This window comes from Myotis daubentonii, chromosome 3 (assembly GCF_963259705.1).
Source record: "Myotis daubentonii chromosome 3, mMyoDau2.1, whole genome shotgun sequence".
Classification (NCBI taxonomy): domain Eukaryota; kingdom Metazoa; phylum Chordata; class Mammalia; order Chiroptera; family Vespertilionidae; genus Myotis; species Myotis daubentonii.
This window is the reverse complement of record NC_081842.1, coordinates 5,241,806-5,268,596: the sequence shown is the minus strand read 5'-3', so window position 1 is coordinate 5,268,596 and position 26,791 is coordinate 5,241,806. Positions and strand designations below refer to the sequence as shown.

Below are 26,791 nucleotides of genomic sequence, written 5' to 3'. Positions count from 1 at the left end.
CTAGTCTATTGTTAGTGTGGTAGGGAGATGTCTAGACTCCGGTTGCCTTCTCAAGGATTGCTCTTACGATGTGATGGAGGGAGGCTGAGGATTGGGCAGGCAGTCACAACATTTGGGTCCTACAGATCTGTAGGCTCTTAAATGTGACAGCATGTCATAGAGTATGTATCTAGTCAAGAACAATAGTTCCATTCATTATAGTGATCAGTGTTGCAGTATATTTTCTGGTCATACTTTAGTTTTGAAGATAATTTTAAGGTAAGTTTTATCATTTGTTAGAACTTTCATGGGGATTTGGAGTGCTAAGGAGAAAGGCATTCTGAACTAACTGAAAGGAGATGACCAACGAACGGCAGGCTTGACCACAGCAGCTAGCCCTACTTAGTGATGGTTCCAGAAGGAAAGCATTCAGACACTATTCCCCTTTACAATTAGTGGCTAAATGTTAAAGGAATCTTTAATTTTTAATATATTGAACTATATTTTCTAAGTGCTGATCCATATTGAGTCCTTGGACTGTACACATTCAGTTCACCTGTAAAATCCTCACCATTTTACTAGACCTGTCAGAGATAAATCTTTCCACTCCCACAGAGGAGCCCTGAGTTAACTTTCTAAAGTAAGACATTAGCACATCTGAGCCTTCGCATTTTCATCTAGGAACCAGTTTTTTAGTCAGTTACTAAGAGTAAGAGTTTAATAAATTTAATTAGGCCTTTTCTGTCTTTTTAAAAATGACTTCAAGCCTCCTGGCTGATTCATTAAGGTCAGCAATATGGAGTCAGTTTTCCTTGCAGCTCATCTTTACTTCTTGTCTTAAGCAGTCCCCTAACCTCCATCCCTCTGTGATTTCTCCTGTGGGCAGAACGCAGGGCTACAAGCAGGGCGAACGGGGAACCGGAGGGAGTCAGGAGATGTGTCTGAGTGGGTTGTCAGGATTGTCTGGCCCCGCTGCCTTTCACTAGGGAAGTGATAAAGTCAATTGAAAACTTGGTATTTACTTCTGATACCCTCCTGCCTACCTTAGTTTGAGATGTCTCTTAAAAAGTTCATTAGGCAGATAAGTATCATATCCCTTTCATACTTCGAGCTTTCATCAGAATTTTAGAAAAAAATTGAAATGCCTGTCACAAAGCTTGTGAGAATCATAAGAACGTTACGAGGTAACTTTTCTAGGGATGAGAGAAAGCTCTGTGTAAAAACAACTCCAGGTTCTCTGGCACCCTCACTGGGTGTATTGTAAACTATAGATGAACCTCAGTTCATCGATTCAACCATCAAAGTGACCCAACTAGTGGAAAACTGTTCGATGGAATTATTTCTGACATAGTTTGGCCTGACACTCCCATACTGTAGAAGACTCCTCAGTGTTACCACTCCCCTAGGGAAAACAGTAAACGGTTAAACCCAGAGACTTAACAGAAAACACATTGTTTTACAGGCATTCTCTAGAGACTTCAAAGCTTATGGGATCCTTTTGAAAACAGGCTTTAGAGGGATGGATATCAGTCTTAAATGCTATATACTTCCTGAGTTTGGGTCATTTCATTGCTATCAGTGAAGGGAGGCAGTGAAGAAAGAAAGCTCACACCAGCTCTGATAAAGGCTTGCTTGAAGAGATTATAATTTGCAACTAAAAGGTTTTCCCTCTGAATGGAACTGATTTATCTACCAACCACACGAATCAATGAAAAGGATAAGAAATAAGCTAGTATATTGTCTTCAGCAGCAGGCATTCTTTTCCATTCTCAAATTTGTTTTTAATATTCCAATAAAAATGCTGATCCAATTAAAATTCTATATGCTTCTATAGCAGTGATGTGTAGTTTACTTTAGATTTAGGAAAACAATGTTGTATCTAGTATAATTGGAATAAAGTAAAATCGGAATATGAATAATCCTTAAAATATAAAAATGAGATTACTGCTTTCTGTCAAAGCTGTATTGTCTATATCCTTTTCTCTTCATTACAGATCATCTTAGAATACACAGTGATCTGAGTCATGATTTAAAAAGCCTGACCGAGTACTACTGCAGATGTAAATTTTTATTCTACTAATGAGGTTTTTTTCCATATCTAAATAGGGATTTATTTATAGGAGTGCAGCAGTGCCTCAGGCATGCTGACTGTCCCAACACTGACTGACCCAAGACCATCTGGGACACTAGACTTGTACTGTTTTGTTAGTATTAGTGACACTATAATTGTATAGGATCCTCCAAAAAATTTAAGCTTGCACACTAACATACAAATTGAACTTTTAGCTGAATTATCCTGTATATATTTCTAAAAACTAGTTTTCCAAGGAAAATAAAGCACTTTATAATTTACCAAGTTGTCAGTAATAAAATTAACGCTGACTTACATGTACGTATTATTTTAATTTTAATTCCACACAAGTTATTCTAATGTCTTCCTCAGACTGTGTTTATTTTTGGGAAGTTCCCATTTCATGACATAAGACTAAGGAGAGAGCTCTATCAAGTTGGAGTTGCTGTATGCAAAGTAATTTGTTCACATTCTCCCCCACTTATTTGAAGTTCAGACTTTAAAGTAGTTTTTAAAGCCCACTTAAAGTTTCTTTTGTAGGATCTTAACTTTTCCCTTAGTTTGGGTTACAAATAAGCATTTACTGAAATGTCTGAGAGTTAGTACTTACCAGGTTCCTAAATAGGGTACTTCTATCACTACATCACAAAGGAATTAATCGCTGCAATTAAACGTCATTTTGTCCTACAAAACTTTTTCGTTGTAATAGGATTTTATCGATGCTAGTCAATTGGGTATGTGTTGGGGATGAACCAGTTGCCTATTTTTAGTGCTTTTTCAACATACAAATGATTGCAGTTGAATAATACTAGTATTACTAACCTACCACAAGTACAAATTTCACCTTAATTTTGCTATCTAGTTTTAACTATTCATTTATCTGATGTAGCGTATTAATATACAAGGTTGGGCAAAAGTAGGCTTACAGTTGTAATACAAGTAAATACAATAATAAATAATACAAGAATAAACTTTCGTGGACTCACAACTGTAAACCTACTTTTGCCTGCCCCGTATATTCTAGCTTTTGCCCACACTGAGTTAATGTGCTAAAGATTGGCTTTGGATCTAGGTTTAGCTTGTAGAGAACTAATGTTCACAATTTAAAAATTCCTAAGAAGAAATTCGTTGAAGTGGTAAAAACACTACACTTTAATCCACTTCCCATTTCACTCCCCTGACTTCATATGCATGTGACTCCACAGTCTGAGGCGGGTGGGTATGCTGCATGGGGCACGGCCATGGTGATCAGCTTAGCCTGCCAAAATGCCATTTTTGCATTCCTTTGATTTACACTGAACAAAATGTACCTTTAAAAAATGTTTTTAAATTGATTTTAGAGAAGGGGGAGAGAGAAGCACTGATGAGAGGAGCATCAACATTGTTTGGCTGCCTCCTGCAAGTCCCCATCGGGGATGGAGCCTTCAGCCCAGGGCATGTGCTCTTCGGAGAAATGAAGCAGACTGGGGATCGAACTGTGGCCTCCTGAGTTCATAGGTTGACACTCAACCACTGAACCACACTGACAGTTTATTCTTAATGACTTCAAGACTAGGCTGCCAAAAGATAAGGCCTAACATTCAGGGGTTAATGAGTTTAGGATGCATTTTTATCAAGAATATGTCTGCACTAGAAGAGGGCTAATTCATCTTGTGTTTGAAATATGAAGGTCTAGCTTTGGCTCCACCTAAATTGCTAAACGTGGAGTAAGTAGGTAGTAGGCCCACCGTCTCAGCACAGCTCAGCACAGCACAGTGTGACGGAGGACTTGCCTTCCCGGGCTCTCTGTCCTACCCTTTGTCTGGGGGACCCTCCACTTGCTAGCTCCTGCCTACAAGGACACTTCCTTAAAGGAAGCCTTCCTTGCCCCTTAGTGGAGGGTGGTTTCTAGAATATGTTCTCACAGCACCGCACTACTAGTTCTGCACAACCATTGTACTTACATGTATGTAGAATTAGTTTGCCTCTGAATTTTTACCCTGATCCTCTGTGTGCCTGGTACATGCCTAGCTCAGAAAATACTCGAATAATGAGGCTAGGATTTAACAATTCCAGTTACATGAAATGCTCAAATATTTGGGAAAAAATTAATCTAGGATTAAAACCACATTTCTATAAAACAAATATAAAATTCCTTTTTATCTACTAAACAATTTTTTTCTTTAACCAAAGGAAATACTGGTATTAATTAGAGTTAAACCCTTAACAAGGGTCTTGTAATAGTGCTGATGCTGGGTCATCATGTCATGATGGTATTTCCTCCTTGTTTAGGTTCTAGAAAAATTATTTCAGAACTCCTATTGAATGTTTTAAAGTAGTTCAACATGGAGTGCTGGAAATGATACCAAAACTTAAAACCTATATATGGTTCCATTTTAAAAATTCAGATTTTAAAAAAATTCAGATTTTAAATTAATGACTTTGATGCTGAAAGTACTTAACTCCATTCTCACAAGTCCGCTACTGTTTGAAGTGATCATTATCCTTACAGATGATTTAATGCCAGGTGGAGGAATCGCAGCTCTTATTCAAGACTTCCTTTTGTAGGTAAAGCAATGCAAGGTTATATCAGGGTCAAAGACGTGTCGTATTTGATGATCACTTATGTTTTTATTTAGCAATGTGAGTAATTTTGCAATTTATTGTTTAGGAATGTATTGTTGAGGAATGTAAGTAGTAAAATCTTGTGCTACAAGATTTTTGCATTTACATGAACTTTCACTCGTTTTTCAGAATTTGTTCCTAGAGACAGAGATCCCAATACAAAAATGAGAACATGTTTGCATAAGCAGAAGGATGCAGTGCAAATGCCTAGTGACACTCTGAAAGCAAAAATGGTGCCTGGGAGAGTTCCCCGCAGATGTGCTACTGTTGCTGCCAATAAAATAAAGATAATGAGTAATCTAAAGGAAACGATTTCAGGACCAGAAAGTGTCTGGATTAGGAAGAGTAGCAGAAAACTGCCCCATCGAAATGCTTCTGCTGCGGCTAAGAAAAAATTACTGAATGTGTATAAAGAGGATGATACAAGTATAAATTCAGAGAGTGAAAAAGAGCTAGAAGATACTAATAGCAAAATGCTTTTGTTTTAGTCAGATCAGATCCTGGAAAGAAAAAGTAGTGACTATGAAAATGTGTGTGTGGAATTGAAACGGGCCACGAGTAAACTGGCAGTTGCATTCTGCTCCTAGCTGTAAAGTTGACCCCTTGTTGGCACGTTCCGAGGAATTTTCTGAAAACCCTAATCCAGAGAGTCACAGTGGGTCCCAGGAAGGCTTCCTCTCAGTGAGTTTTTGTACAGACACTACAAAGAATTCTGCAGAGGAAATAGCTCTGTGTGTGAAGCTGATGGTTGGAGAGGCAGACAGTAAAGACTAAGGACCGCTCATAAAAGTATCCCTTTTCAGAAGGAAGGGGCTTGGAGAAATTTCTTGATTCCTAAGAGGAAGAAAATACAGTTGTCCCTCCATATCCCAGGGGGTGGGGTTGGTTCCAGGACTTCCCCAAATCCACAGATGCTCAAGTCCCTTCTATAAAATGGTGTATTTATATAACAGAGACACATTCTCCCGTATACTTTTAAATCCTCTCTACTTATCATACCTAATCCAATGTAGATGCTATGCAAATAGTTGTTATACTGTACTATTTAGGACTAATAACAGAGAAGTCTACAAAGCAACGAGGGTTGGCCTAACCACATAGTACACATCAGCAACAATGTGACTTTTCCCCTAGTAGAGTATTCTTGAGTTGTGGTTGGTTAAAGCCCCAGATGCAGAACCCTTGGATGTGGAGGGTCAACTCTAATGGGAAGTGTACAGGGTCTACAGCAAAAACCTAAAGGAATAAAAAAATTCAAAGTCCCGGCCTGCTAATTTTAAGGGTTTTGCATTAGAGTATAAAAACTCAGACTCACCACGACCATGATGTCATTATTAAAATACAAATTAGGCACATTTCACGAAGTGCCATTGAGCATATTTGACTTTTGAATGAAGCACATATGTACTCTAGCAAGATGCAGTCCCTCCAATTCACAACCCCAAAGCCAACGAGGACTGGAGGATTTGGTAATCCCGGGGTTTTAATAATCCGAGTTCTGAAGTAGCGTTGGAAATAGAGGGAATCCATTAATGTTTTATTTTGTTTATAATATTGGAATTCATATTGAATGATGACCAGTTGATATGACTGATTCAGGGAATATATATTTTTCTATGAAACCCATGAATGTGACTCACAACTTCTTTTCCTCATTTTTACTTTCAGGTAGCAGCATTTACACAGATGCCAAAATGTGCCTCATTATGAGGCAGGTCTCAGTGTTAATAAGTTAGAAAACACAAAATACAAATCAAGATCAAAAGAGTCATATTTTTAGATGATAGAGTAACATCCTCTTATGTTTCTCTATAGCACCTTAAGTGTTAGAACTTTACGAACACAGAGCACATCTATTACAGTCTCATCACAACAAACTTTAATGGCAGTGTGTCTGGGTTATTTCATTGTGGCTTTAAACAGGATTAGAAATCTGGTTTTGATATTATAAAGAATTTCTTTGGCTTGAAGTATAATTTGTTAATAGGTATTTACTGAAATGAAAATCACCAGATTAAATGAATGCACTGTCAAATCTTTAACATAGACATGCTATTGGAAAACTGAATTATTGGTGTTTCCCATTGAAAAATATCTGTGAATATTAATAATATGATTTGCATGTGTAAATCTGAAAAAGTAAAATATGGAAACCTAAGGGTTTCTATTCCTTTTTCTTTAAAAGATTAATGTAATGCTTTTTTTGTTTTGTTTTGTTACACAGATTGGCCAAGTGTCGTAGATTTCTTGAGAAATTTGTGGTTGCATGTCTACTTAAAAAAAGGCTTTTTTGTTGTTTTCTTTTTCTTAGCATAAGCCAGAATACTTCTACCCTACAGTTCGTGTCCTTTGTTCTGTTTATAGCATACTTTCATCTGCAATACCGATACCAGTGTCTTGTTACTAGTGCAGGTGAGGAAGGGGAGAATTCCAAATAAATAAAACTTTTAGGTGCATGGGCTTTGCTTTTTGATATCTAATGAAATTAAACCTATTTCCAGTCCCATATTTACACTTAATTTCATAGAAATTTTTTATTGGGTATATAATTAACAAATACCAAAAAATGAAAATAGTTGTCTCAGTTAAGATTACTTTATGTAAAAGGTTTTGACCATTTCAGTGTAATGAAAGGATTTCAATTTTGAATTTATAATTTATTGTGGTTGGGTTAATTTCTGTCAGTACCCTTCTCTGGTTTAGTATTTAATTTGAACATATATTTGCCTTTTTTTAAGTGCTCAGCCTAAACTTATTGTAACTGCATGAAATAAGCTTTTGTTTAAATCTTAACATTCTTGTAAAATGCTCTCTAAAAGGTATGCAGAATTTTAATCACGGACAAATGTATTATCATTGCCCTATTTATAATTTCAATCAGCTTTTAGAAATGATTTCTTTATAATTATGAAATCAAATTGAAGATCTTAATAGTAAAATTGACATAAATTTAACAAAGGGGCTAGGACAAAGTGATACCAAGACCTTTTATTTTGTAATTCAGTCATTCTATAAAGCCAATTAACCCAGGAGTCTTAATGCAGTTTTAAAACATCACATTGGTAATCTTGTCTATTCTAGCTCACTAAAGTTTCCTAAGCTCTTGCAGGATAGGAATTGGGTCTTACTGTTTATATTTGTGTTCAAATTTTGCTTTGAAGTCCAGCTTTATATTTTGCAGTAATGTGTAACACTGCTAAATATTGGTTTTATGTAAATGCTTTTGTTGATCAGTGTCTCCACATCCTAAAAGCAAGATGTTTCTAGGAACTTTCTGAGGTTTTTTTGATTGTCTCAGGAGGCTCCCCCGACCCCAAATTAGTACTTAGTTCGGATTATTTATGGACAGCATTCCAAAATGTAAGCAATGCCATGTAGTTTCAGCCCAACTGAATCTAGGTAAATGTGTTTTTAAAATGTTTCCATTGCAATTCCGGATATTTTCGCTGTTGTTTTAACTATGGTACAGTTGTCCTTTTTCCTCCTGCTTGGAATAGTGCTCTGTGAACTGTCTGCCAGCAAATTTGAAAGAGAACCAATTAAACACTTTGCTTGTAAGTGAAAGGCTGTTGAAAGCGGAAGCAAATTTTGTATTAGAAATGGCCACGTTTTTAAAAAGCAGCTCATATTTTTGCAGTCTCATAGTCTTTCACATCAGCTTGACGACCACCAGCTTTTGAAATGTGAATTCCTCCTGCAGAGTAAAGGCCTCATGTTTATACCATCCGGAGCGCTGGGTTCCTTCCTGCCCTCCCGCCCGCCTTCCCTGCCCACCATCCCGGGCGGGGAGCGCGCGGAGGAGCCGGGCGACTCATCACCAAAGCTCGCCCTGTCCCTCCGGAGGGAGGAGGGAGACGGAAACAGCAAGGGAGGGAGGCAGAGGGACCCACAGCCACAGCCTGGGATGGGGGCTGGCGCCTACCCTTCCCCAGCCGGCTACCTGTCCGCACAGGAGTCCCCGCCCCGCGCCCCCTCTGGTCTCAGCCTCCCAGGCCTCCCCGCCCAGCTCAGGCGGAGGGAAAAGCTCTAGTTTTGCGAGACCCCCCAGGGTCCCAGGGCGCGTGCGCGGAGGCGGCGCAGGGGGCGGGGCAGCGGGCGGCCGCACTTAGGGGCGGGGCTCGGAGGGCGCGGCTATGTGCTGGGGCGCGTGCGCGGGGGGCGGGGTTGGCGCAGGCGCAGTCCCGTGGCGCCGCAGTTAGGCCGGGCGGGTGGGAGGGACAGCATGGCGGCCACGTTCTTCGGGGAAGTGGTGAAGGCGCCGTGCCGAGCCGGGACGGAGGACGAGGAGGAAGAAGCCGAGGGGAGGACAGAGACGCCCGAGGACAGGGAGGTGCGGCGGCAGCTGGCGCGGAAGAGGTGAGGTCCTGACTCGGGGAGCGGGCGGCGCGCGCGGGCCTGCGGCCGTGGGTCCCTCCCCCGGGCGCGCGGGACCTCGGTGGTTGCGCTGCCCGGGGCCTCGGGAAGGCCCCGGTGGTCCGGCTGCTCCAGCCGCAGGGCGGTGGGCCCGCTGCGGTCTCCGTGGGCGGTGGGACTCACGTGTCCTTGAAAGCGCCGGCCCGCTCGCCTCCCCGCAGCACTGGCTCAGGGGCTTCCTGCCCACTCGTCACCTCTTCCCGGCGCCGGGCTGCCTCTTCGCGCCCCAGGTTTGCCCTGTGTCTGGGTCACGGACATAACACAGCTCCCTTACAACTGTCTTCTCCGCCCCACGCCTCAGTTAGCATTGCGGGCCAGCGGCAGGTGCGTGTCTTGTTCGGAAAAGCGTTCTTCCCAAACACACACGTGGGAGAAATTGGCGAGAGGGAGGCTTGGCCACCTTTCCCTCCTCCACCCGCAAGCAGGTCGCCGTGACCGTGCCTTTCACCGGTGCGTGTTTCGGAATGCATCTCAGACGCCCCCCTGACAACACTAATAGTTTGTGATCCGTTGTCTCAGACGTGACATTTTCCGGGGCGTTTGCGTACATCAGGGTCCTCCCGCCTTGTCTCTGCAGCTTGCTGTCAGGTGGAGCAGCCGCCCTCCCTCTCCCCGCGCGAGGCTGGGTGTCCTGGGTGTCCCATAGGCTGTCCCACGCCCCGGGGGTGTCCGATGCTTCCTGTTGTGCCCTTTAACACGTCGTATTTGTCGCCTGCACTTCCGGAAGTGGAAGTTCCTGCTGGAGGCTGGGTCAGGTTCTGGTTGAAGGTTTTGCCGGCAAGAAAGCGTGGAAGGTGGTGGGTGGTGCCCTGCTTTTAGGGGGGCTGAGGGCGGTGGGGGAACAGCCTGATCTCTGGGGTCGAGTTCTCCGGGAACTTGGTGTGGGATGGTTTTCTCTGTTGTCATCACCCGATTCCATTGTTTCCTGAGGCTTATAATTATGTTCTTTATAAAACCAAAACAGGTATGTTGCTTCATACAAAAGTCATACTTCTAGTAAGTGTTTTTTTAAAAAAATATATTTTTATTGATTTTAGAGAGGAAGGAAGAGGGAGAGAGAGTTAGAAACATCAGTGATGAGAGAGAATCACTGATCGGCTGCCTCCTGCACGCCCCGCACTGGGGATCGCACTGGGGATCGAGCCCGCAACCCGGGCGTGTGCCCTGACCAGAATCGAACCTGGGACCCTTCAGTCCGCCATGGAGCCAAACCGGCTAGAGCTAGTAAGTGTTTTTTAGTCATAATAAGGCACTCTTTATATGTAAGCTGCTTTAGTTTCGTCTTTTGTTTCTTGTGTTAGGGAGGTGCGGCTCTTTCGAAGACAAACAAAAACATCTTTGGAAGTTTCTCTGCTGGAAAAATATCCTTGCTCCAAGTTTATAATTGCTGTTGGAAACAATGCAGTAGGTGAGTGGAAATGCATTAGACTAGACATTTTTTAAAAAATATATTTTATTGAATTTTTACAGAGAGGAAGGGAGAGAGAGATAGAGAGTTAGAAACATCGATGGGAGAGAAACATCGATCAGCCGCCTCCTGCACGCCCCCTACTGGGGATGTGCCCGCAACCGAGGTACATGCCCTTGACCGTAATCGAACCTGGGACCTTTCAGTCCGCAGGCCAACGCTCTATCCACTGAGCCAAACTGGTTTTGGCAAGACATTTTTTTCCCCCCCAAAATATATTTTATTGATTTTTTACAGAGAGGAAGGGAGAGGGACAGAGAGCTAGAAACATTGATGAGAGAGAAACATCGATCAGCTGCCTCCTGCACACCCCCTACTGGGGATGTGCCCACAACCAAGGTACATGCCCCAAACTGGAATTGAACCCAGGACCCTTCAGTCCGCAGGCCAACGCTCCATCCACTGAGCCAAACCAGTCAGGGCATAGACTAGACATTTTGTTGAAAGAATAAAAGCTCAACTTACTGATTTTTTATCAGAAAAGATTTCAAATGTTTGTTATTTTTTAAGAAAAACTCATAAGAGAATAACTTGTATTCAAGTAAAATCTGTCATTCATGTGGCACTGTCTTTTTGATAAGCTTAAAAAATATCATTAAAAGGAAATGTTCTTGGCTTTAGGGACTTAAAAACTCAAGGAATTGGTTTCAGTGTGTTCAGGTCTCTAGGATTCCATAAGTTCCAGGGCCTGTTTTGACCAGACCTGGAGGGGCAGAGGGGGCATGTGTATATGACCCCCTTGTAGCAGTGGTTCTTAAATGCTTTTCAGTTAACAGGCTCCTTTAAGAACATAATGAGAACTCTAGAAATAACAGTAATCACTAACATTTTGAGTACTTAAGTTCTAAGGTCTTTACATAAATGAATCCATTTGAGAAGTTAACGTTAGAACAGTGCAGGGTTCAGCTAGGACAGTATGCACGTGCATGTGCAAACCTGTATAATTTTAGGGGCTTCTTTGGCTCAAGGAGAGCATTCAGGATTCCAGTCCAGATCTTTGTCCTATAAGTTAGCCCTAGTGTTCGCAGAGCAAGTACAAGGTAAATAACTACTGACTCATTTATGTTAAAGTTCTACTGGCTACAACTTTCCAGGTAAGTGTTGCCTGTGAGAGCATAGTAAAGTGGGTCAGTAACCCTTTTCAGCTCCTGGCTCTGATCCCATCTGTACTCAGGGCGTGGCCTTTTACTTCTTACGGCCTCAGTTTCCTTTTCTGCTAAATGCTAGTGTAAAGTTGATGGCCTAGAATGGCCCCTTTAGCTCTAAAATTCTAGAGTAACTTGAATGAATTTATTTTTTATTGACTAGAAAATGCCACCTGCAGAGCCAAATACTAACGCCTGTGAATTGTTTTTACAGCATTTTTGTCGTCATTTGTTATGAATTCAGGAGTCTGGGAAGAAGTCGGTTGTGCTAAACTCTGGAATGAATGGTGCAGAACAGCGGACACTGCACATTTATCCCCCGCAGAAGCTTTTTGCGTGTTTTATCATCTAAAGTCAAACCCCTCGGTATGTGGGACTAACCTTGTGTGTTTAAGAAGTTGTGTGTAGCCCGAGAGCGTCGGACTGCGGACTGAAGGTTTCCGTTCCAGCCAAGGGCATGTACCTGCTTGCAGGGCCTGTGTGGGAGGCACCCAATCCACGTCTCTCTCTGTCTCTCTCCCTCCCTTCCACTCTCTCTCTCTCTAAAAAAAAAAAAAAACAAAAAAAAAACCAAAAAACAATGGAAAGATATCCTTGGGTGAGGACTGACAACAGCAAGAAAGTAGTATTTGTGTAGGCATCACTTATGTAGTGTGCATGTGAATTCCATGTTCCTCTGTGTCTGCTTTGGGCTGAGGTAGGGTAGTAACCACTTTGTTGTTTATACGCTGTTGGTAAAGTTCTTAGGGAATTCTGATATAACTTTGTTAGAAACAAACCATAAACATTAGGCATTTAAGTGTTGCCTTCAATGAAAAGATTACTTCAGTTGGCGACTCCAGACGTGCAGAAATGTCCATCTGCCAAAGCCGGGAGTTCTGCTTTGTTGCTGTGTAGGCCAATATTTAGCCAGTGCCTGGTACATGCTGGAAACTCAGCTAATGTCTGCTGAACAGATGAGTGCTTTATGCATCCTAAATACAGTTCTGGTGACACCAGGCTTTCATCCTAACCTAATTTGTCCTGATTTTTAAGTCAGAAAAGACATTCTGTAGTCGATGCTGAGTGATTTCTTTGGATTGTATTTGTCCTAATTCTACTCTTACATTCATGTAGAGAACTCAGTGTGCTGGGCAGTTTGGGAGACAAGTCAGGGAGGTGAGGTGGCCACACAGGTGATGTCTGCCCATCTGCTTGTCTGTCAGAGTTCCACCCCCTCACCCCCAACACTTGAACAAAGGCAGGGGCAGGGATTCAGACACTGGAAGAAGTCAGTAATTCCGTAATATTATAATGTTGCTTATTTCAAATGGTAAGGACCAAGTGTTAGCCCCCCCAGAACTGTAGAATTAAATTTCATAATACAGTTTGTTTCTATAGCATGCACTCCAAAGTTACTGAAATTTCGTAAGGATTTTTATAAAATATTCAGTGTTTATAGGAAACTAGAGGCCTGGTGCACAGATTCCTGCACCGGTGGGGTCCCTCGGCCTGGCCTGTGGGGATCAGGCTGAAACTGGCTCTCCGACATCCCCCAAGGGGTCCTGGATTGCCAGAGGGCGCAGGCCGGGCCGAGGGATCCCACCGGTGCACAATTAGGGCCAGGGAGGGACTGTGGGAGGGCTCCAGGGCATGTCCGGCCCATCTTGCCCAGTCCTGATCAGCCGGACCCTAGCAGCAAGCTAACCTACCGGTCGGAGCATCTGCCCCCTGGTGGTCAGGGCGTGTCATAGTGACAGGTCGAACGAACAGTCGGACACAGCATATTAGGCTTGTATTACATAGGATTACTCAGGAAGCTAAGCATCAGGAAACTTTATCTGATCCTTAGTGGAAAAGTTTCACTTTAGAATAGACAGTGACGGTCAAGTAGGAGAAATTTCTGTTACTGCGTCTAGTTTTACCATTTATTGGTTAGATATCTCTTGATTATTTAGAACTTACGTGTACAGGCAGCTAAATATATATCCAGTCATTTTGTTCTCCCCTATCTTGGGGTCCCTATTCCCCTCTTTGCAGTTAGCATATCTGGCAATATTTTAAGAGACGATGGGGTTGATTTCTGTGGATAATATTGTTCTGTGAGGTTTTATAACCAGGAATCTCATCCTTTCCTGGCCTTGTGGCAGGTTATCTCACTGGAGCTTATGGTTTGCAGCTGGGTTTCTAAACTAACATCGTCCTCACAGGCATCAGCCGCCCTTCGGGATATCGGTGGGCTGAGGTCCTGTCGGGCCGCAGGTGTTTGCTCTGCTGGACCTACTGTTGAGTTGGGCTTACATGCCACCGAGGACTGATTTGAGTCTGGCCTTCACAGGGGGCCCACAGGGGCAGCAGGGCTGGTACCTCCCTGTGTTTAAGGGTTCTGGGGGTCTTCACTGGGAGCATCTGCAGTACCTCATATGCTGCCGCCCAGTCAGTGTGCATTTTATTCTGATATTAATCAACAGTAGTAGATTGTCTCTTAAATTTAAAATTGTAAAGCAAAATAAGCCATTAGCAAATTGAGAAAAATCAGTGTTATCTAAGCGTTGCGTTAGGATATTCACGATATGTATCTGGTGACAGTCGGGGGTGCACATAACATTTATTTGACTCCAAAACTTGGGATTTGGTTTTTCAGGTTTTCCTTTGCCAGTGCAGTTGCTACGTTGCTGAAGATCAGCAGTATCAGTGGCTGGAAAAGGTGAGCGATGCCATTACGTAAGGGTTTAGTGTCTTCACACGTAACCCACATAGTCAGATATTGAAGTGGGGAACATGTTTGGGATTTTCCCTTAAAATATTGTAGTAAGTTGTTAAGAGAATGTAAAGAATAAAAGGACTTACTTAACAAACATAATTAGCATTGTGCTAAAGATTGTAGGTCGCAGAGGCATAAAACTAATTGAATTCTTCCCATCCACATTATTATTTTGTTTGACAGAAACAAAAGCTACAGGCAAGAAACAGAGCAGGACACGGCCACGGGTGAAAGCTGGCAATGCTCGGGGCGGGAGGCAGGGGGCTGGCACTCAGCTGCCACTCACTCCAGACCCCAGAATATTATACCCATTGTTCTTAGCATTATGATGGATTGATTGAGGCTTCATTTTGTGGGAAAGTTGTGCACATAGTATGTGCCCAATAATACAGATTTTTCAGTGACTACTTTAACTCAGCTAGGAATTTTAGAGAATAATCATAATTTGGGCAGTTACATATTATTAATATTTTTATTGATTTCAGAGAGGAAGGGAGAGGGAAAGAGAGATGGAAACATCAGTGATGAGAGAGAATCATTGATCGGCTGCCTCCTGCACGCCCCACACTGGGGATTGAGCCTGCAACCCAGGCATGTACCCTTGGCCAGAATCAAACCTGGGACCCCTCAGTCCACAGGCCGACCCTCTATCCACTGAGCCAAACCAACTAGGGCTTACATATTATTTTTAAATGAAATCGACATATGATGTGTATTTTAGCAACAGTTCAGATTACATCTTAGGTATATTTTTGTATAGGCATTACACTTTAATTAGAAATAAGAAATTGGATGTATTCTCATTTTAAACTTAGATTGGCATACTTAGGAACATTTATTAAATGCATTTTAGAAGGTCTGTGAACCTTTGATAATTGTATACATGATTTTATGTTCATGCACTTTTGTGTATTTTTTAGGGAGAGGCTTTATTAGATCTCAGAAGGGTAGGAAACTACTGTAATAATTGGTATTTTTACTTTATATAGGATAATTATTATGTAAAAATATTTTATTGTTTTGTACTATGGAACTACTTTCCCAGACTTAAAAAAAAAGGTAAAATTATGCATTTCCAAAACAAATTTTTTAATCACTATTTTTTCCCCCTAGGGACACTCTTTGGGTCCCTTTGCTGTTTGGTTCATGTGAGCCACGTAATGCTGGTAATCACACAGTCTGACAGCGCTAAGTGGTGTAGATTCAGGCTATATAACAGGTGTTATAGAGAGGCTGTAAATTAGGCCTCGTGAGCCTGTGATGTCTTAAAGGGGACATACCTGGTAACAAATGTATATAGTGTAAACTTGTTTGGTTTATTTACAAAGCTGTGTGATACAATGAAATTAGTCTTGCAGATCATTTATGACATAATATAAAATCTTCACTTTTATTGTTATTTGAAATAGCAGTTTCTTCTCTTCATAAAATATTTTCTTTTTTTTTTTTTTTAAATATATTTTATTGATTTTTTACAGAGAGGAAGGGAGAGAGATAGAGAGCTAGAAACATCGATGAGAGAGAAACATCGATCAGCTGCCTCCTGCACATCTCCCACTGGGGATATGCCCGCAACCCAGGTACATGCCCCCGACCGGAATCGAACCTGGGACCTCTCAGTCCGCAGGCCAACGCTCTATCCACTGAGCCAAACCGGTTTTGGCTCATAAAATATTTTCAAACAAGGTTCTGTGACCTAAAATCTTTTTTCTGTAAAAAATTGCTGCTTTCTTTGTTTATATTATCATAGATAAAAGCTGAAAGAATTCGTGGAAATCCATCAGACACAAATGTAGAAGGACATGGAGGTTAGAGCGATTGAAACTCGCCTACATTGTGCTATATCATAGTCCTCCCCTTACCTGCAGGGGATGTTTCCAGACCCCATGGATGCCTGAAACTGCAGATAGTACCAAGCCCTATATGCACTATGTTTTTTCCTATACATATACACCTATGATAAAGTTTATAAATTAGGCACAGTGAGAGGTTAACAACTAGTAATAAAGCAGAGTGATTGAGACAGTAATTGAACACAAGCACAGCCATACCTCAGTAGACGATCTGATAATGCGATGGCTGCTAAGTGACAGGTGTAGTGTACACAGTGTGAGACGACAAGGCAGTGATTCACGTTCCAGGCTGGATGGAGTGGGATGGCATGGGGTTTCATCATGCTACTCAGAACGCACCTAATTTAAAACTTGTAAATTGTTTATTTCTGTAACTTTCTTTCTTTTTTTTTTTTTTAATTAAATCTTTATTGTTCAGATTATTACATTTGTTCCTTTTTTTTTCCCCCCATAACTCCCCTCCTCCCAGTTCCCGCCCCACCCTCCGCCCTCACTCTCCACCCACTGTCCTCATCCATAGGTGCACGATTTTTGTCCAGTCTCTTCCCACATCTCCCACACCCCTTTCCCCCCCAAGAATAGTCAGTCCATTCCCTTTCTATGTCCCTGATTCTATTATAATCAACAGTTCATTCTGTTCATCAGATTATTTATTCACTTGATTCTTAGATTCACTTGTTGATAGATGCATATTTGTTGTTCATAATTTCTTTACCTTTTTCTTCCTCTTCCTCTTCTTAAAGGATACCTTTCAGCATTTCATATAATCCTGGTTTGGTGGTGATGAACTCCTTTAGCTTTTCCTTATCTGTGAAGCTCTTTATCTGACCTTCAATTCTGAATGATAGCTTTGCTGGATAAAGTAATCTTGGTTGTAGGTTCTTGGTATTCATCACTTTGAATATTTCTTGCCATTCCCTTCTGGCCTGCAAAGTTTCTGTTGAGAAATCAGCTGACAGTTGTATGGGTATTCCCTTGTAGGTAACTGAGTTTCTTTCTCTTGCTGTTTTTAAGATTCTCTCTTTATCTTTTGCTCTTGGCATTTTAATTATGATGTGTCTTGGTGTGGTCCTCTTTGGATTCCTTTTGTTTGGGGTTCTCCGCGCTTCTTGGACCTGTAAGTCCATTTCTTTCACCAGGTGGGGGAAGTTTTCTGTCATTATTTCTTCAAATAGGTTTTCAATATCTTGCTCTCTCTCATCTTCTGGCACCCCTATAATTCTGATGTTGGTACGCTTGAAGCTGTCCCAGAGGCTCCTTACACTATCCTCGCATTTTTGGATTCTTTTTTCATTTTGCTTTTCCGGTTGGATGTTTTTTGCTTCCTCGCATTTCAAATCATTGACTTGATTCTTGCGCTCCTCTGGTCTGCTGTCGGGCGTCTGTATAATATTCGTTATTTCAGTCCGTGTGTGCTTAATTTCTAGTTGGTTCCCCAATATAAGATCGAGGGTCTTATTAGTTTTCGTGTAGATCTCATTAAGTTTATCGGCAGCTTCTAAACAGTTCTTGAGAGACCTTAAAAGTGTGGTTCTGAACTCTATTTCTTCCATTGACAATTTTGTCCTGTTTCTTTGTCTCCGCATTTTGTTATGCTTCCTTGGTGCACCCCCTAGTGGTCTTTGTTCGCAGTCTTATAGATAAATCTTGATTGTTGTAGCTAATTCCAGGGAGGGTTTGACCTCCAGGCCAAGTGGCTATGAGAATCAGCTGTGTCAGCAGTGAGAGAACTTCTGTCCTAGGGAGGTGCTAATCTAGCCTTTGCCTGAGGCTATCCGGCAAATGCCTTTGCCTGAGGCTATCTGGCAAATGCCTCTGTGCAGGGCTTGGGCGGGGCGGGTCGCACAGGATCAACAGGGTGGGCCGGAGAGAGCAGTTATGGCGGCTCTCAGTCCTGTCCCCAGGGGCTCTGCCTCTCTGAGTCCCAGCACCCGCTGCAAAGCTGGGAGAGAAAGCTGCACTCGCTCTGACCGAAGCCAGACAGTCCCACTTCTCCCGTTTGAGTCTGGGTCCCTAAAGACTCGCCCGGATCTGGAGCTCAGAGTCTGCGACTCCCTCCCAATTGAAAACGCCAACCGCGCCCTCCGCCGCCAGCCCGCTCCGCGCACTCCGCACCTCAGAATTTGACTTCAGCACTGCGCCTCCTCTGAGTGTCTGTATGCGTTTCTCTTTCCTCCTAGTTGTAGGACTTCCACTCAGCCAGCGTTCCTGTGGTTCTGGGTGATGTCCCTTCCGTTTTTTGGTTTCACTTTTGAAGTAGTTGTTCAAAGCAGCAAACTCCGGCGTTAACCTATGCCGCCATCTTGGTTCTCCTATTTCTGTAACTTTCCATTTAATATTTTCAGAATGTGGTTGATCACGGGTAACCAAAACCATGGAAAGCAAAATCCAAAAGCAAAACTACGGATAAGGGGGGACTACTTAAAATTCTTTTACATTCACTTAAAAGTGATTTTTAAGAAGACTCATTTGCTGGCTTCATGGGTGGGTAGGAGCGGGAGTGAAGTGACTGCCGATAGGGCGACTCGTTTACTCTGTACGATGTTCTGACTGTCGGAATGGCTGCTCTGGCATCTTTGTTCCTGACTTCATTTCCTTAGGTAGTAGTGCTGTCCTAGTTCACAGGTGAGGAAAGTGACTTGAAGGTCACTTAACTAGAAAGTGACAAACCAAGGTCAAATCTAGGTGAGGGGAAGGAAAGTGTGTGTTCTGTTTTTCCATGGACACTTCTACTCCTGCAAGGCCTGGCATTACTGTGAGTGGTGGTAGATAAAGACCTGGGGAAATGTTTCTATTCTGTAACAAAGTTTTATATATATATGTATATACATATACACATACACATACATATACATATACATATACACATACACATACACATACATTTACATATACACATACATATACATTTACATATACACCCACACCCACACACATATTCAATAGTATTTTGAAATACTATTTTGATTTTCAAATAATTAATTTGAAATCCATTGTGTGTTAGGTTTTTGGCTCTTGTCCAAAGAAGAATATGCAAGTAACTATTCTCACCTGTCGACACGTTACTGACTATAAGACTTCAGAATCTACCAGCAGCCTTCATTCTCCTTTCCTGAAAGCCCTAAAAACACAGAATTCCAAAGAGCCTCCATGCTGCTCACTGCTGGAACAACCCAACATCGTACACGACCTCCCTGCAGCAGGTGGTATTAAAGTTCGTAACCTTTATGTTACATCTTGGTATTGCTTTATTGGTAGTAATTCCTTTGAGTGTGAGATCTTTCTGAGGTAGTTTGTTAATGATGATTAATAATGCATTGCTGTTTAACCTCAGTATCTTTAGTTGCCAGTACATCCTGTTTGGTTTGAGTTTTAAAATTTTCTACACACAGTTACATGAGAACAGCTCCGAGTTCTTAACTGTTGCCTTTCAGAGCTGCTCTGTTTCTTGGTCTTTGGTAACTCATGTGAGCCAATGTTAGATATAAATTGTTGGTATATGAAAAGTTGGTAAAGTGTGTTTTAATTATCAAAATAATAGTTTCAAATATTGAATCTTGATAATTTTAATATTTTTGTTCCTGTTACTACTATGTCAAAATTAGATTGTCACTTTTCAGTAGTAAATGTTACTATATACAGTTAGTTGTTATCCTATATAATAAAAGGCTAATTTGCTATGACGCGTACTGGGGCTGCCAACTAGCCTGATCCGGCCCCGATTGGCCCCCACACTAACCTCCTGTGGCCCCTCCCCCTGGCTAGCCCCACCCCCAATTGCCTCTCCAACCCGATTCGGGTTGGGGCTGGCTGGCTGGCCAACCGCTCGCGGCCTCACCCGCTGGCCGGGCCCCCCCAACTGGCAGGAGCCCCTTGCTGCCCGGTCCCCCAATAGGTCTCGATTGCTGGCCAGGCCAAGGGACCCCACCCATGCACGAATTCGTGCACCAGGCCTCTAGTTAATAAAAGGGTTTTCTTTCCTCTAAATGTTAAGTTTATTAGAATAAATGGCCCAAAGTTTTATGCTTCATATATATATATATATATATATATATATATATTTAAAAATAGATTTTATTGATTTTTTACAGAGAGGAAGGGAGAGGGATAGAGAGTTAGAAACATCGATGAGAGAGAAACATCGGTCAGCTGCCTCCTGCACACTCCCCACTGGGAATGTGCCCGCAACCAAGGTACATGCCCTTGACTGGAATCGAACCTGGGACACTTCAGTCTGTAGGCCGACGCGCTGTCCATGAGCCAAACCGGTTAGGGCTATGCTTCATATATTTATTGTTTACATTTAATTTACTTTGTTTAGGATAGTCAGCAAAATTTTAATCTTGTAGCTACTTAAAATGTGTTTCAGCAGTATGTTCAGGAAATGCAAATAAACAATATTCGCCTATCTGTGCACCTGAAACTAATACAAAATACTATTTTTTAAAAAAATATATTTTATTGATCTTTTACAGAGAGGAAGGGCGAGAGATAGAGAGTTAGAAACATCGATGAGAGAGAAACATCGATCAGCTGCCTCCTGCACATCTCCTACTGGGGATGTGCCCGCAACCCAGGTACATGCCCTTGACCGGAATCGAACCTGGGACCTCTCAGTCTGCAGGCCGACGCTCTATCCACTGAGCCAAACCGGTTTCGGCACAAAATACTATTGAATGTAAACTGTAACTAAAAATTAAATTTAAAAAATCAATATATGCAGAAGCAGGAGAATACTTCGGAAAATAATTGGCTTTGGAAAAAATATGCATTATAATTAGTTCAAAATGGCAGTAAATGCTTTGATTAAAAGAGGCAACAGAAACAACTATTTTTAAAGGCTTTATTTAGAGATGTTTAATTTAAAAATACTATAATAGGAAACTTAAGTGTTTTTCCTTTCTTGATTATTCAGTTCTGAGCTACTGTCAAGTATGGAAAATCCCTGCCATTCTGTACTTGTGTTATACTGACGTGATGAAATTAGACCTCATTACAGCTGAGGCTTTTAAGCCTGTGCTTTCTTCCAGAAGCTTGAAAGGTTTGGTTAAGGTAAGACTTTATTTAACTCATTGACTTTAATAGCTGACTTACCATCATGAACAGGCATAATAACAAACATAAATGTGTGGTGTCAACTCATAACTTAAGTAGCACTTTGAGATCCTTTTTTCTCAAAGCTTCCTAACCTGGCGGTTGGAATTTGATTGGCAGCTTCTCTTGTAGATATCCCCCTGTAACTTGAGTGTCTTGTTCGTGTGTGATAGATCAGTGCCAGGCGTTTAAATCCCAGGTGGCTGTGTAGAAAGATGGTTTTACTATTCGAGAAGTTTCTTAATTAATTTGGAAGGTTGTTAAATTTTGAGAAGGCATTTGATTAATTTAGACTGAATTAATTTGGAAGGCGGTAGTTTTTAAGGAGGCATATGTATCAAATTATAACATTTATTCACCGAAATTTTTGTGGGACTAGATGTGTGAAGATGAGGTAAACCTGTTCCCTGCTTTCAGTTTGTATACACACCTGTGGGCTCTTCCCCAGAAAAATACCTATGGAACGTATACACACAGAGTCCTGCCTGCAATTTCAGGTAGTTTAGGAACTCCCCTCCTCTTCCTAGGAGATTTGCTGAGAATCCATGGACTCCCAATTTGAAAACAGCTTCCTTAAAGGGATGGGGGTATAATAACATTGTTCCACAGCCCTGTTTTGTTCAGAATGGCCATTCGTGTTAAGGCAGCATTTCTGGTGTGTTGGTGTTAGCTCATCTCACAGGTCTCATCATTAGTTTGCTTCCTAGTGCATCCATTTTTTGTGTGGAAACAGGCCATGTTTTTTCATTTTGGTGTTCCCAGTTTGTCACAAGCATGGCATGTAGAAGATGGCCCTCAATAACCATTTGTTGAATTAATAAGAGTAAAACTAAGGCTCAAGTATAATTGAGGCACTGTCAGTGTTCCGTTTCCGCGGATGGCAGGGCCGACTTTTTGCGTTATTCTCCATTTCATGTCAGGGACGTGAACATGGTGGCCTGGGAGGTCCTGGAACCAATCCCCTGCAGATACTGAGGGACCACTGCGTCTTCCAGATCCGTTAGAGGAATGGGCACTCTTTCTGACAAATTGAGCTACCTTATATATGGCACCTCTTTCGGAGTGTGTGCTCACAGTTTCGTGTGCTTCTTGGTGAACTGATTGGCTCTTCCCGGGCTGGGCTGTTCTGTCTGTATTGTGGTATGGTGCTCAGCGCACAGGCACTCCAGAACTTTGGACTTGTTCTGTAAATCATGTGTCATGCAGTGTTTAGGTCAACTTTTAGGTTTTAAAATATTCTTTGAAAAAGAAATTTATTTATTTTTAAATATTTTTTAAATTGATTTTAGAGAGGAAGGGAGAGGAATAGAGAGATAGAAACATCAATGATGAGAGAGAATCATTGATTGGCTGCCTCCTGCACACCCCCCACTGGGGATTGAGCCTGCAACCCAGGCATGTGCCCTTGGCTGGAATCGAACCTGGGACCCTTCAGTCCGCAGGCCGACACTCTATCCACTGAGCCAAACCAGCTAGGGCTGAAAAGGAAATTTAAATAACTTGTTAAACCTTTTTAGTTCTGCATTAAAGATAAAGATTTGTGGGAGGGAGGGTGAGCCAGGTGGCTGTTTTGAAGGTAATTTCTTAGTGACCACATATCGTCACCCCGAATTCATAAAATTGGTATATATAGTCATCCCGAATTCATAATCTCTTTGATTTAAAAGTGCTACTTGGTCCACATACTGGATTTTCTTGAGTGCCTACTGTGAGGACCCCACAGTGCTAGGTGGTACACCCCAGTAGGGCCTTTGGTTTCTTAGGTATTTCATGCCAGGCCAACAGTGGGCATTATGTGTGCCAGGCAAGGGGAAGAGTAGGTCATTAGGAGAGGCTGCACCAGGGATGTGGCACTTCAGCTGGATTTGAAAGGGGAGTGAGTCCTAGCACACAGGGCAGCAGTGTGAGCCCAGAGTGGGCAAGCTCAGGGAGCATTGAGGGTCATGGTGTCAGCGAGGTATTGGGCTGCAGAGGGAAGTCAGCTCATGGGGGGAGGTGGGCCAAGCTAGAGCGTCGTGTCTGCGTAAGGGCTTTAGGCGGCCTGCGGAGGTCAGGGATTCCTCTGAGTTTTGAGTGACAGGAGGAGACCCTTAGATGTGTGACTCACTTGCCTTTTGTTTGAAAGGAGGTGAATGGCAGCGCCCTTTCCAGTTGGGCGCCGGTGCAGGGATTGGGGTTGCATGTTGCTTCTAACTGAATTCTCAGCCTCACTGTGTAACATCTTTATTCTCTCCTTTCAGAATATTCCCCAGAGCACAGAGATACTGAAGAAATTGGTGATGACAAATGAGATTCAGAGTAACATTTACACGTGATTCCAGATAGTTTTGTCACCTGTGTCACCTGTCCATTCCTTGGGGGGCAGCAGCAGCACTGTTTCATAGGTTCCTTTTTTTTCCAAGAAGTATTTTGAGGGTATTAAAAACAGAATAAACTTATTTTAAATTCATTGTAGTTATAGTTGTTTTTTTGTGGTGGTGCTGTTCACGGCTGAAATAAGCCAGTTGGTTTTTTTTATCCACTAAGTGGGAGTATTGTTTTATTTGAGCGTTTTGAGGTAATTTAGTTGTTTTTTAAAAGCCACAGGTTGTATTAATATGGCAAAGTATAGTTAATTTGGTGCAGAAATTCTCTGTGATATCTGAAAGTTGATGGTCTGTTGGTGATTCCTAATATATGGGAAGTTTTTCATAGGAAATTTTATGAGTTCTACAGTTTTGGTTTATTTTTTGTTCTTTGGGTAAAAATTGGTAAGGTAACAAAGTTATATATTTGCTCAAAATGAAACAGTAAGACAGTTGCATTTATTTCATCACTTCAGTAATACTTGCCAGGCAGCCTCTTCACCCACTTTCTTAGGGCTCTTGTGCAAGGTCAACTGTGTTGGTATAATCAGCACTGATGGGGTGTTCTCATTAGAATGTGACTTGAGTCACGAACTCCTAGTAGCCATATCACAAACTCAAGTGCATTAGTGAAAATAAGTTTTAAAATGGAGTTTAGAAATGTTTCTTACTCTTTTTCTTCCTTTTTAGGTATTGAATCATTTATATTATATACTTGAGGCCCGTGCACCGGTGGGGTCCCTCAGCCTGGCCTGCGCCCTCTCGCAATCCGGGACCCGTTGGGGGATGTCGGACTGCTGGTTTTGGCCTGATCCCCACAGGCCAGGCCGAGGGACCCCACTGGTGTGTGAATCCGTACATGCATATAAGATCTTTAGTTAATCTCTTCCCGCCCTCCCCGCTTCCCTCTTCCCTCTGAGATTCATCAGTCTGTTCCATGTTTCCATGCCTATATGTTGAGCATCTGCCCCCTGGTGGTCAGTGTGCATCATAGCTACCGGTCGGCCGGTCGCTTAAGCTTTTATATATATATGGATAGCTTTATACCTCCTACCCATTTATACCTTCTAGAGTCAGTTTATTTACTGTCGTTGGTAGTGGTTGGAGGTGGGGTGGGAGAGACTGTTTGCTCACTCCTTGAGTAAGCTTGGTTTCCTTCCAGTAGTGAAGTGCCAAAGTTTTGTGTTTAGCCCATGTATGAATACATCCTGGTAGAAATGGAAGTGTTTTCCTTGTTGCAGAAACAGTGTGCATCCATTTACAGATGTGTTTGTAGAGCCCGAAGGTGACATCAGTTGTGAGAATGAAGACATAAAAGTCTAGATATATTGAATTTTAAGGCCAAAGTATCCAGCAGATAAGAACAAACAATGACCTATCTTGCCCATCAGCTGTTTCCGCCTAATGCCCGCATTTGACTTTGGAGGCTTAAAGCAACCACCATCCATTCTCATGGTGCCGGTGGGTGGGTGTCCCTGCTAGTGTGTGCCGTGTGCAACTGCTCTGGCTCTGCATCTACAGGCACATGTCTGATGTGTCCTGGCCGTGGTCTGGCTGTTCCAGGATGGCCTGGCATGATTTGGCTTTCTTCCACGTGTCATTGTTCCCTCAGCAGGTCTGCCCAGGCATTTCTCACGGTTGCAGAGGAGCAAAAGGGAACAACCTGGCTGGGGTGGCTCAGTGGTTGAGCATCGACCTATGAACCAGGAGGTCATGGGTTGATTCCTGGTCAGAGCACATGCCCGGGTTGCTGGCTCGATCCCCAGTGCAGGAGGCAGCTGATCAATGAATGATTCTCATCATTGATGTTTCTCTCTCCCTCTCCCTCTCCTTTCCTCTCTGAAATCAATAAAAATATATATTTAAAAAATAAAATGATTTTTTTTTTAGTTCATAGTATAGCTTTGCAGCAAACAAACAGGCAAATTATTACATGATTTGAGGTTTAGGACACAAACTTGTAAAAATTAGTTTGGTATGCAGCCAAGTTACGCAACACACAAAAGCCAACTGTCTAACAGTTTTGCTCCTGTTATTCTTGACAGAGGCCTGGAAAGAGCCTATTTTACAAACCACGACACCAAGGCCACGGTGATCGAGTAGGGCAGGTTGGACCCTGGCAGTGCCGCACCACGCTCTGCTCTTCCTGCCCGGCCGGGGCTGCAGTGCGGCTTCCAGGCCTCATGGCCGGAACCACCTGGGAGAGTGGGCTCAGCCCTGCAGGGAGGGAGGGTCCAGAAGACCAGATTCCAGGCCGCAGCAGCTCTGCATCCCCCGTCACAGCCGGTGGACCTGGGGGTGACCGGCAGCCTGTGGCCAGGCCACGCTGACATGGGGCCAGGCTGTTGATATGTGGTGTTTCCAAGGGCGGCCGCGAGGCCCATCACAGGCTTCTGTGGAGGCTGAACTCCGGCCCGGGCCTGCCTGTCCTGACACTCATCCCCTCCCTGAGTCCAGGTCTGCCAACCGAACGCGTGGGCACAGGCTGGGCAGAGCAAAGGGGGGCGCCTGACTCCAGGCCTGCTGGGAGGAACATGCGGGGCGTGCGGCCATGCTCCGACATGGCAGCTGGGAATCTGCGGGGGCTGAGAGAAGACACTGAAATAGCACTGGCCTCGGGGCTGGGCTCTGGATGGCAAAACGGGATTTGGAAGCCCGTCTTCTGGGAATAGCTCCTCCGACCGAGCCTGGTGAGGCCTCGCCAGCAGCTGCCGGTGCCAGGGCACCCATCCCAGGGCACCTCGGCCCGCAAGGCCCGGCCGCACAAACCCCACAGCCAACACTGGGTGCCAGCCGGCTCAGCCAAGACAAACCCGCGGCCAGGCTGGGTGTGGCTGGCTTCTGGGCTTGTCCCCGGAGAGGTTGGGTTTCTCTCTGTGATTCCAGGATGCCACCAACTTGCAGAGATGCTGGGCCTGCGCAGAGGCCCCCGACGCCCCGCCCGCCCTGCACAGGACGCGCACACCGAGGTGGTCCTGGGCCAGGCAGGGCTCCGGGCACCTCCAAGGCCTTCTCACGGCTGGACCCGGCGGGGTCTCCACGGGGTCAAGCGTGGGCCTTTGATGTTTATGGCAAA

At 43.2% G+C, this 26,791-nt stretch overlaps 2 protein-coding genes across 3 annotated transcripts in view; both read left to right on the top strand.

Annotated features, from left to right (window-relative positions):
• BRWD1 (bromodomain and WD repeat domain containing 1) overlaps positions 1-8,378 on the top strand; it is a 97,650-nt gene extending 89,272 nt beyond the window's left edge. The window contains 1 exon segment of the mRNA XM_059685888.1: positions 4,784-8,378. Within this exon segment, the coding sequence (XP_059541871.1) occupies positions 4,784-5,142 (359 nt within the window). The 3' untranslated portion in view covers positions 5,143-8,378.
• Positions 8,379-8,851: 473 nt separating this feature from the next.
• Positions 8,852-23,819, top strand: PSMG1 (proteasome assembly chaperone 1). Of its 2 annotated transcripts, XM_059686479.1 has the most exons (7): positions 8,852-9,010; positions 10,369-10,475; positions 11,895-12,046; positions 14,304-14,366; positions 19,281-19,479; positions 21,192-21,328; positions 23,611-23,819. In XM_059686479.1, exons 1-7 carry the CDS (start codon positions 8,877-8,879, stop codon positions 23,683-23,685), a joined length of 867 nt encoding a protein of 288 aa, XP_059542462.1. In that variant the 5' UTR covers positions 8,852-8,876; the 3' UTR covers positions 23,686-23,819. The 2 variants fall into 2 exon arrangements, with proteins under 2 accessions (XP_059542462.1, XP_059542463.1); XM_059686480.1 differs by lacking the exon at positions 14,304-14,366.
• The last annotated feature ends 2,972 nt before the right edge of the window (positions 23,820-26,791 follow it).

Bases quoted from the DNA above. Each gene is read 5' to 3' on its own strand.
- PSMG1 (XM_059686479.1), top strand. From the start codon at position 8,877: ATGGCGGCCACGTTCTTCGGGGAAGTGGTGAAGGCGCCGTGCCGAGCC. The intron at 14,367-19,280 runs GTGAGCGATGCC...ATTGTGTGTTAG, and splicing joins AGTATCAGTGGCTGGAAAAG to GTTTTTGGCTCTTGTCCAAA. The intron at 21,329-23,610 runs GTAAGACTTTAT...CTCTCCTTTCAG, and splicing joins GCTTGAAAGGTTTGGTTAAG to AATATTCCCCAGAGCACAGA.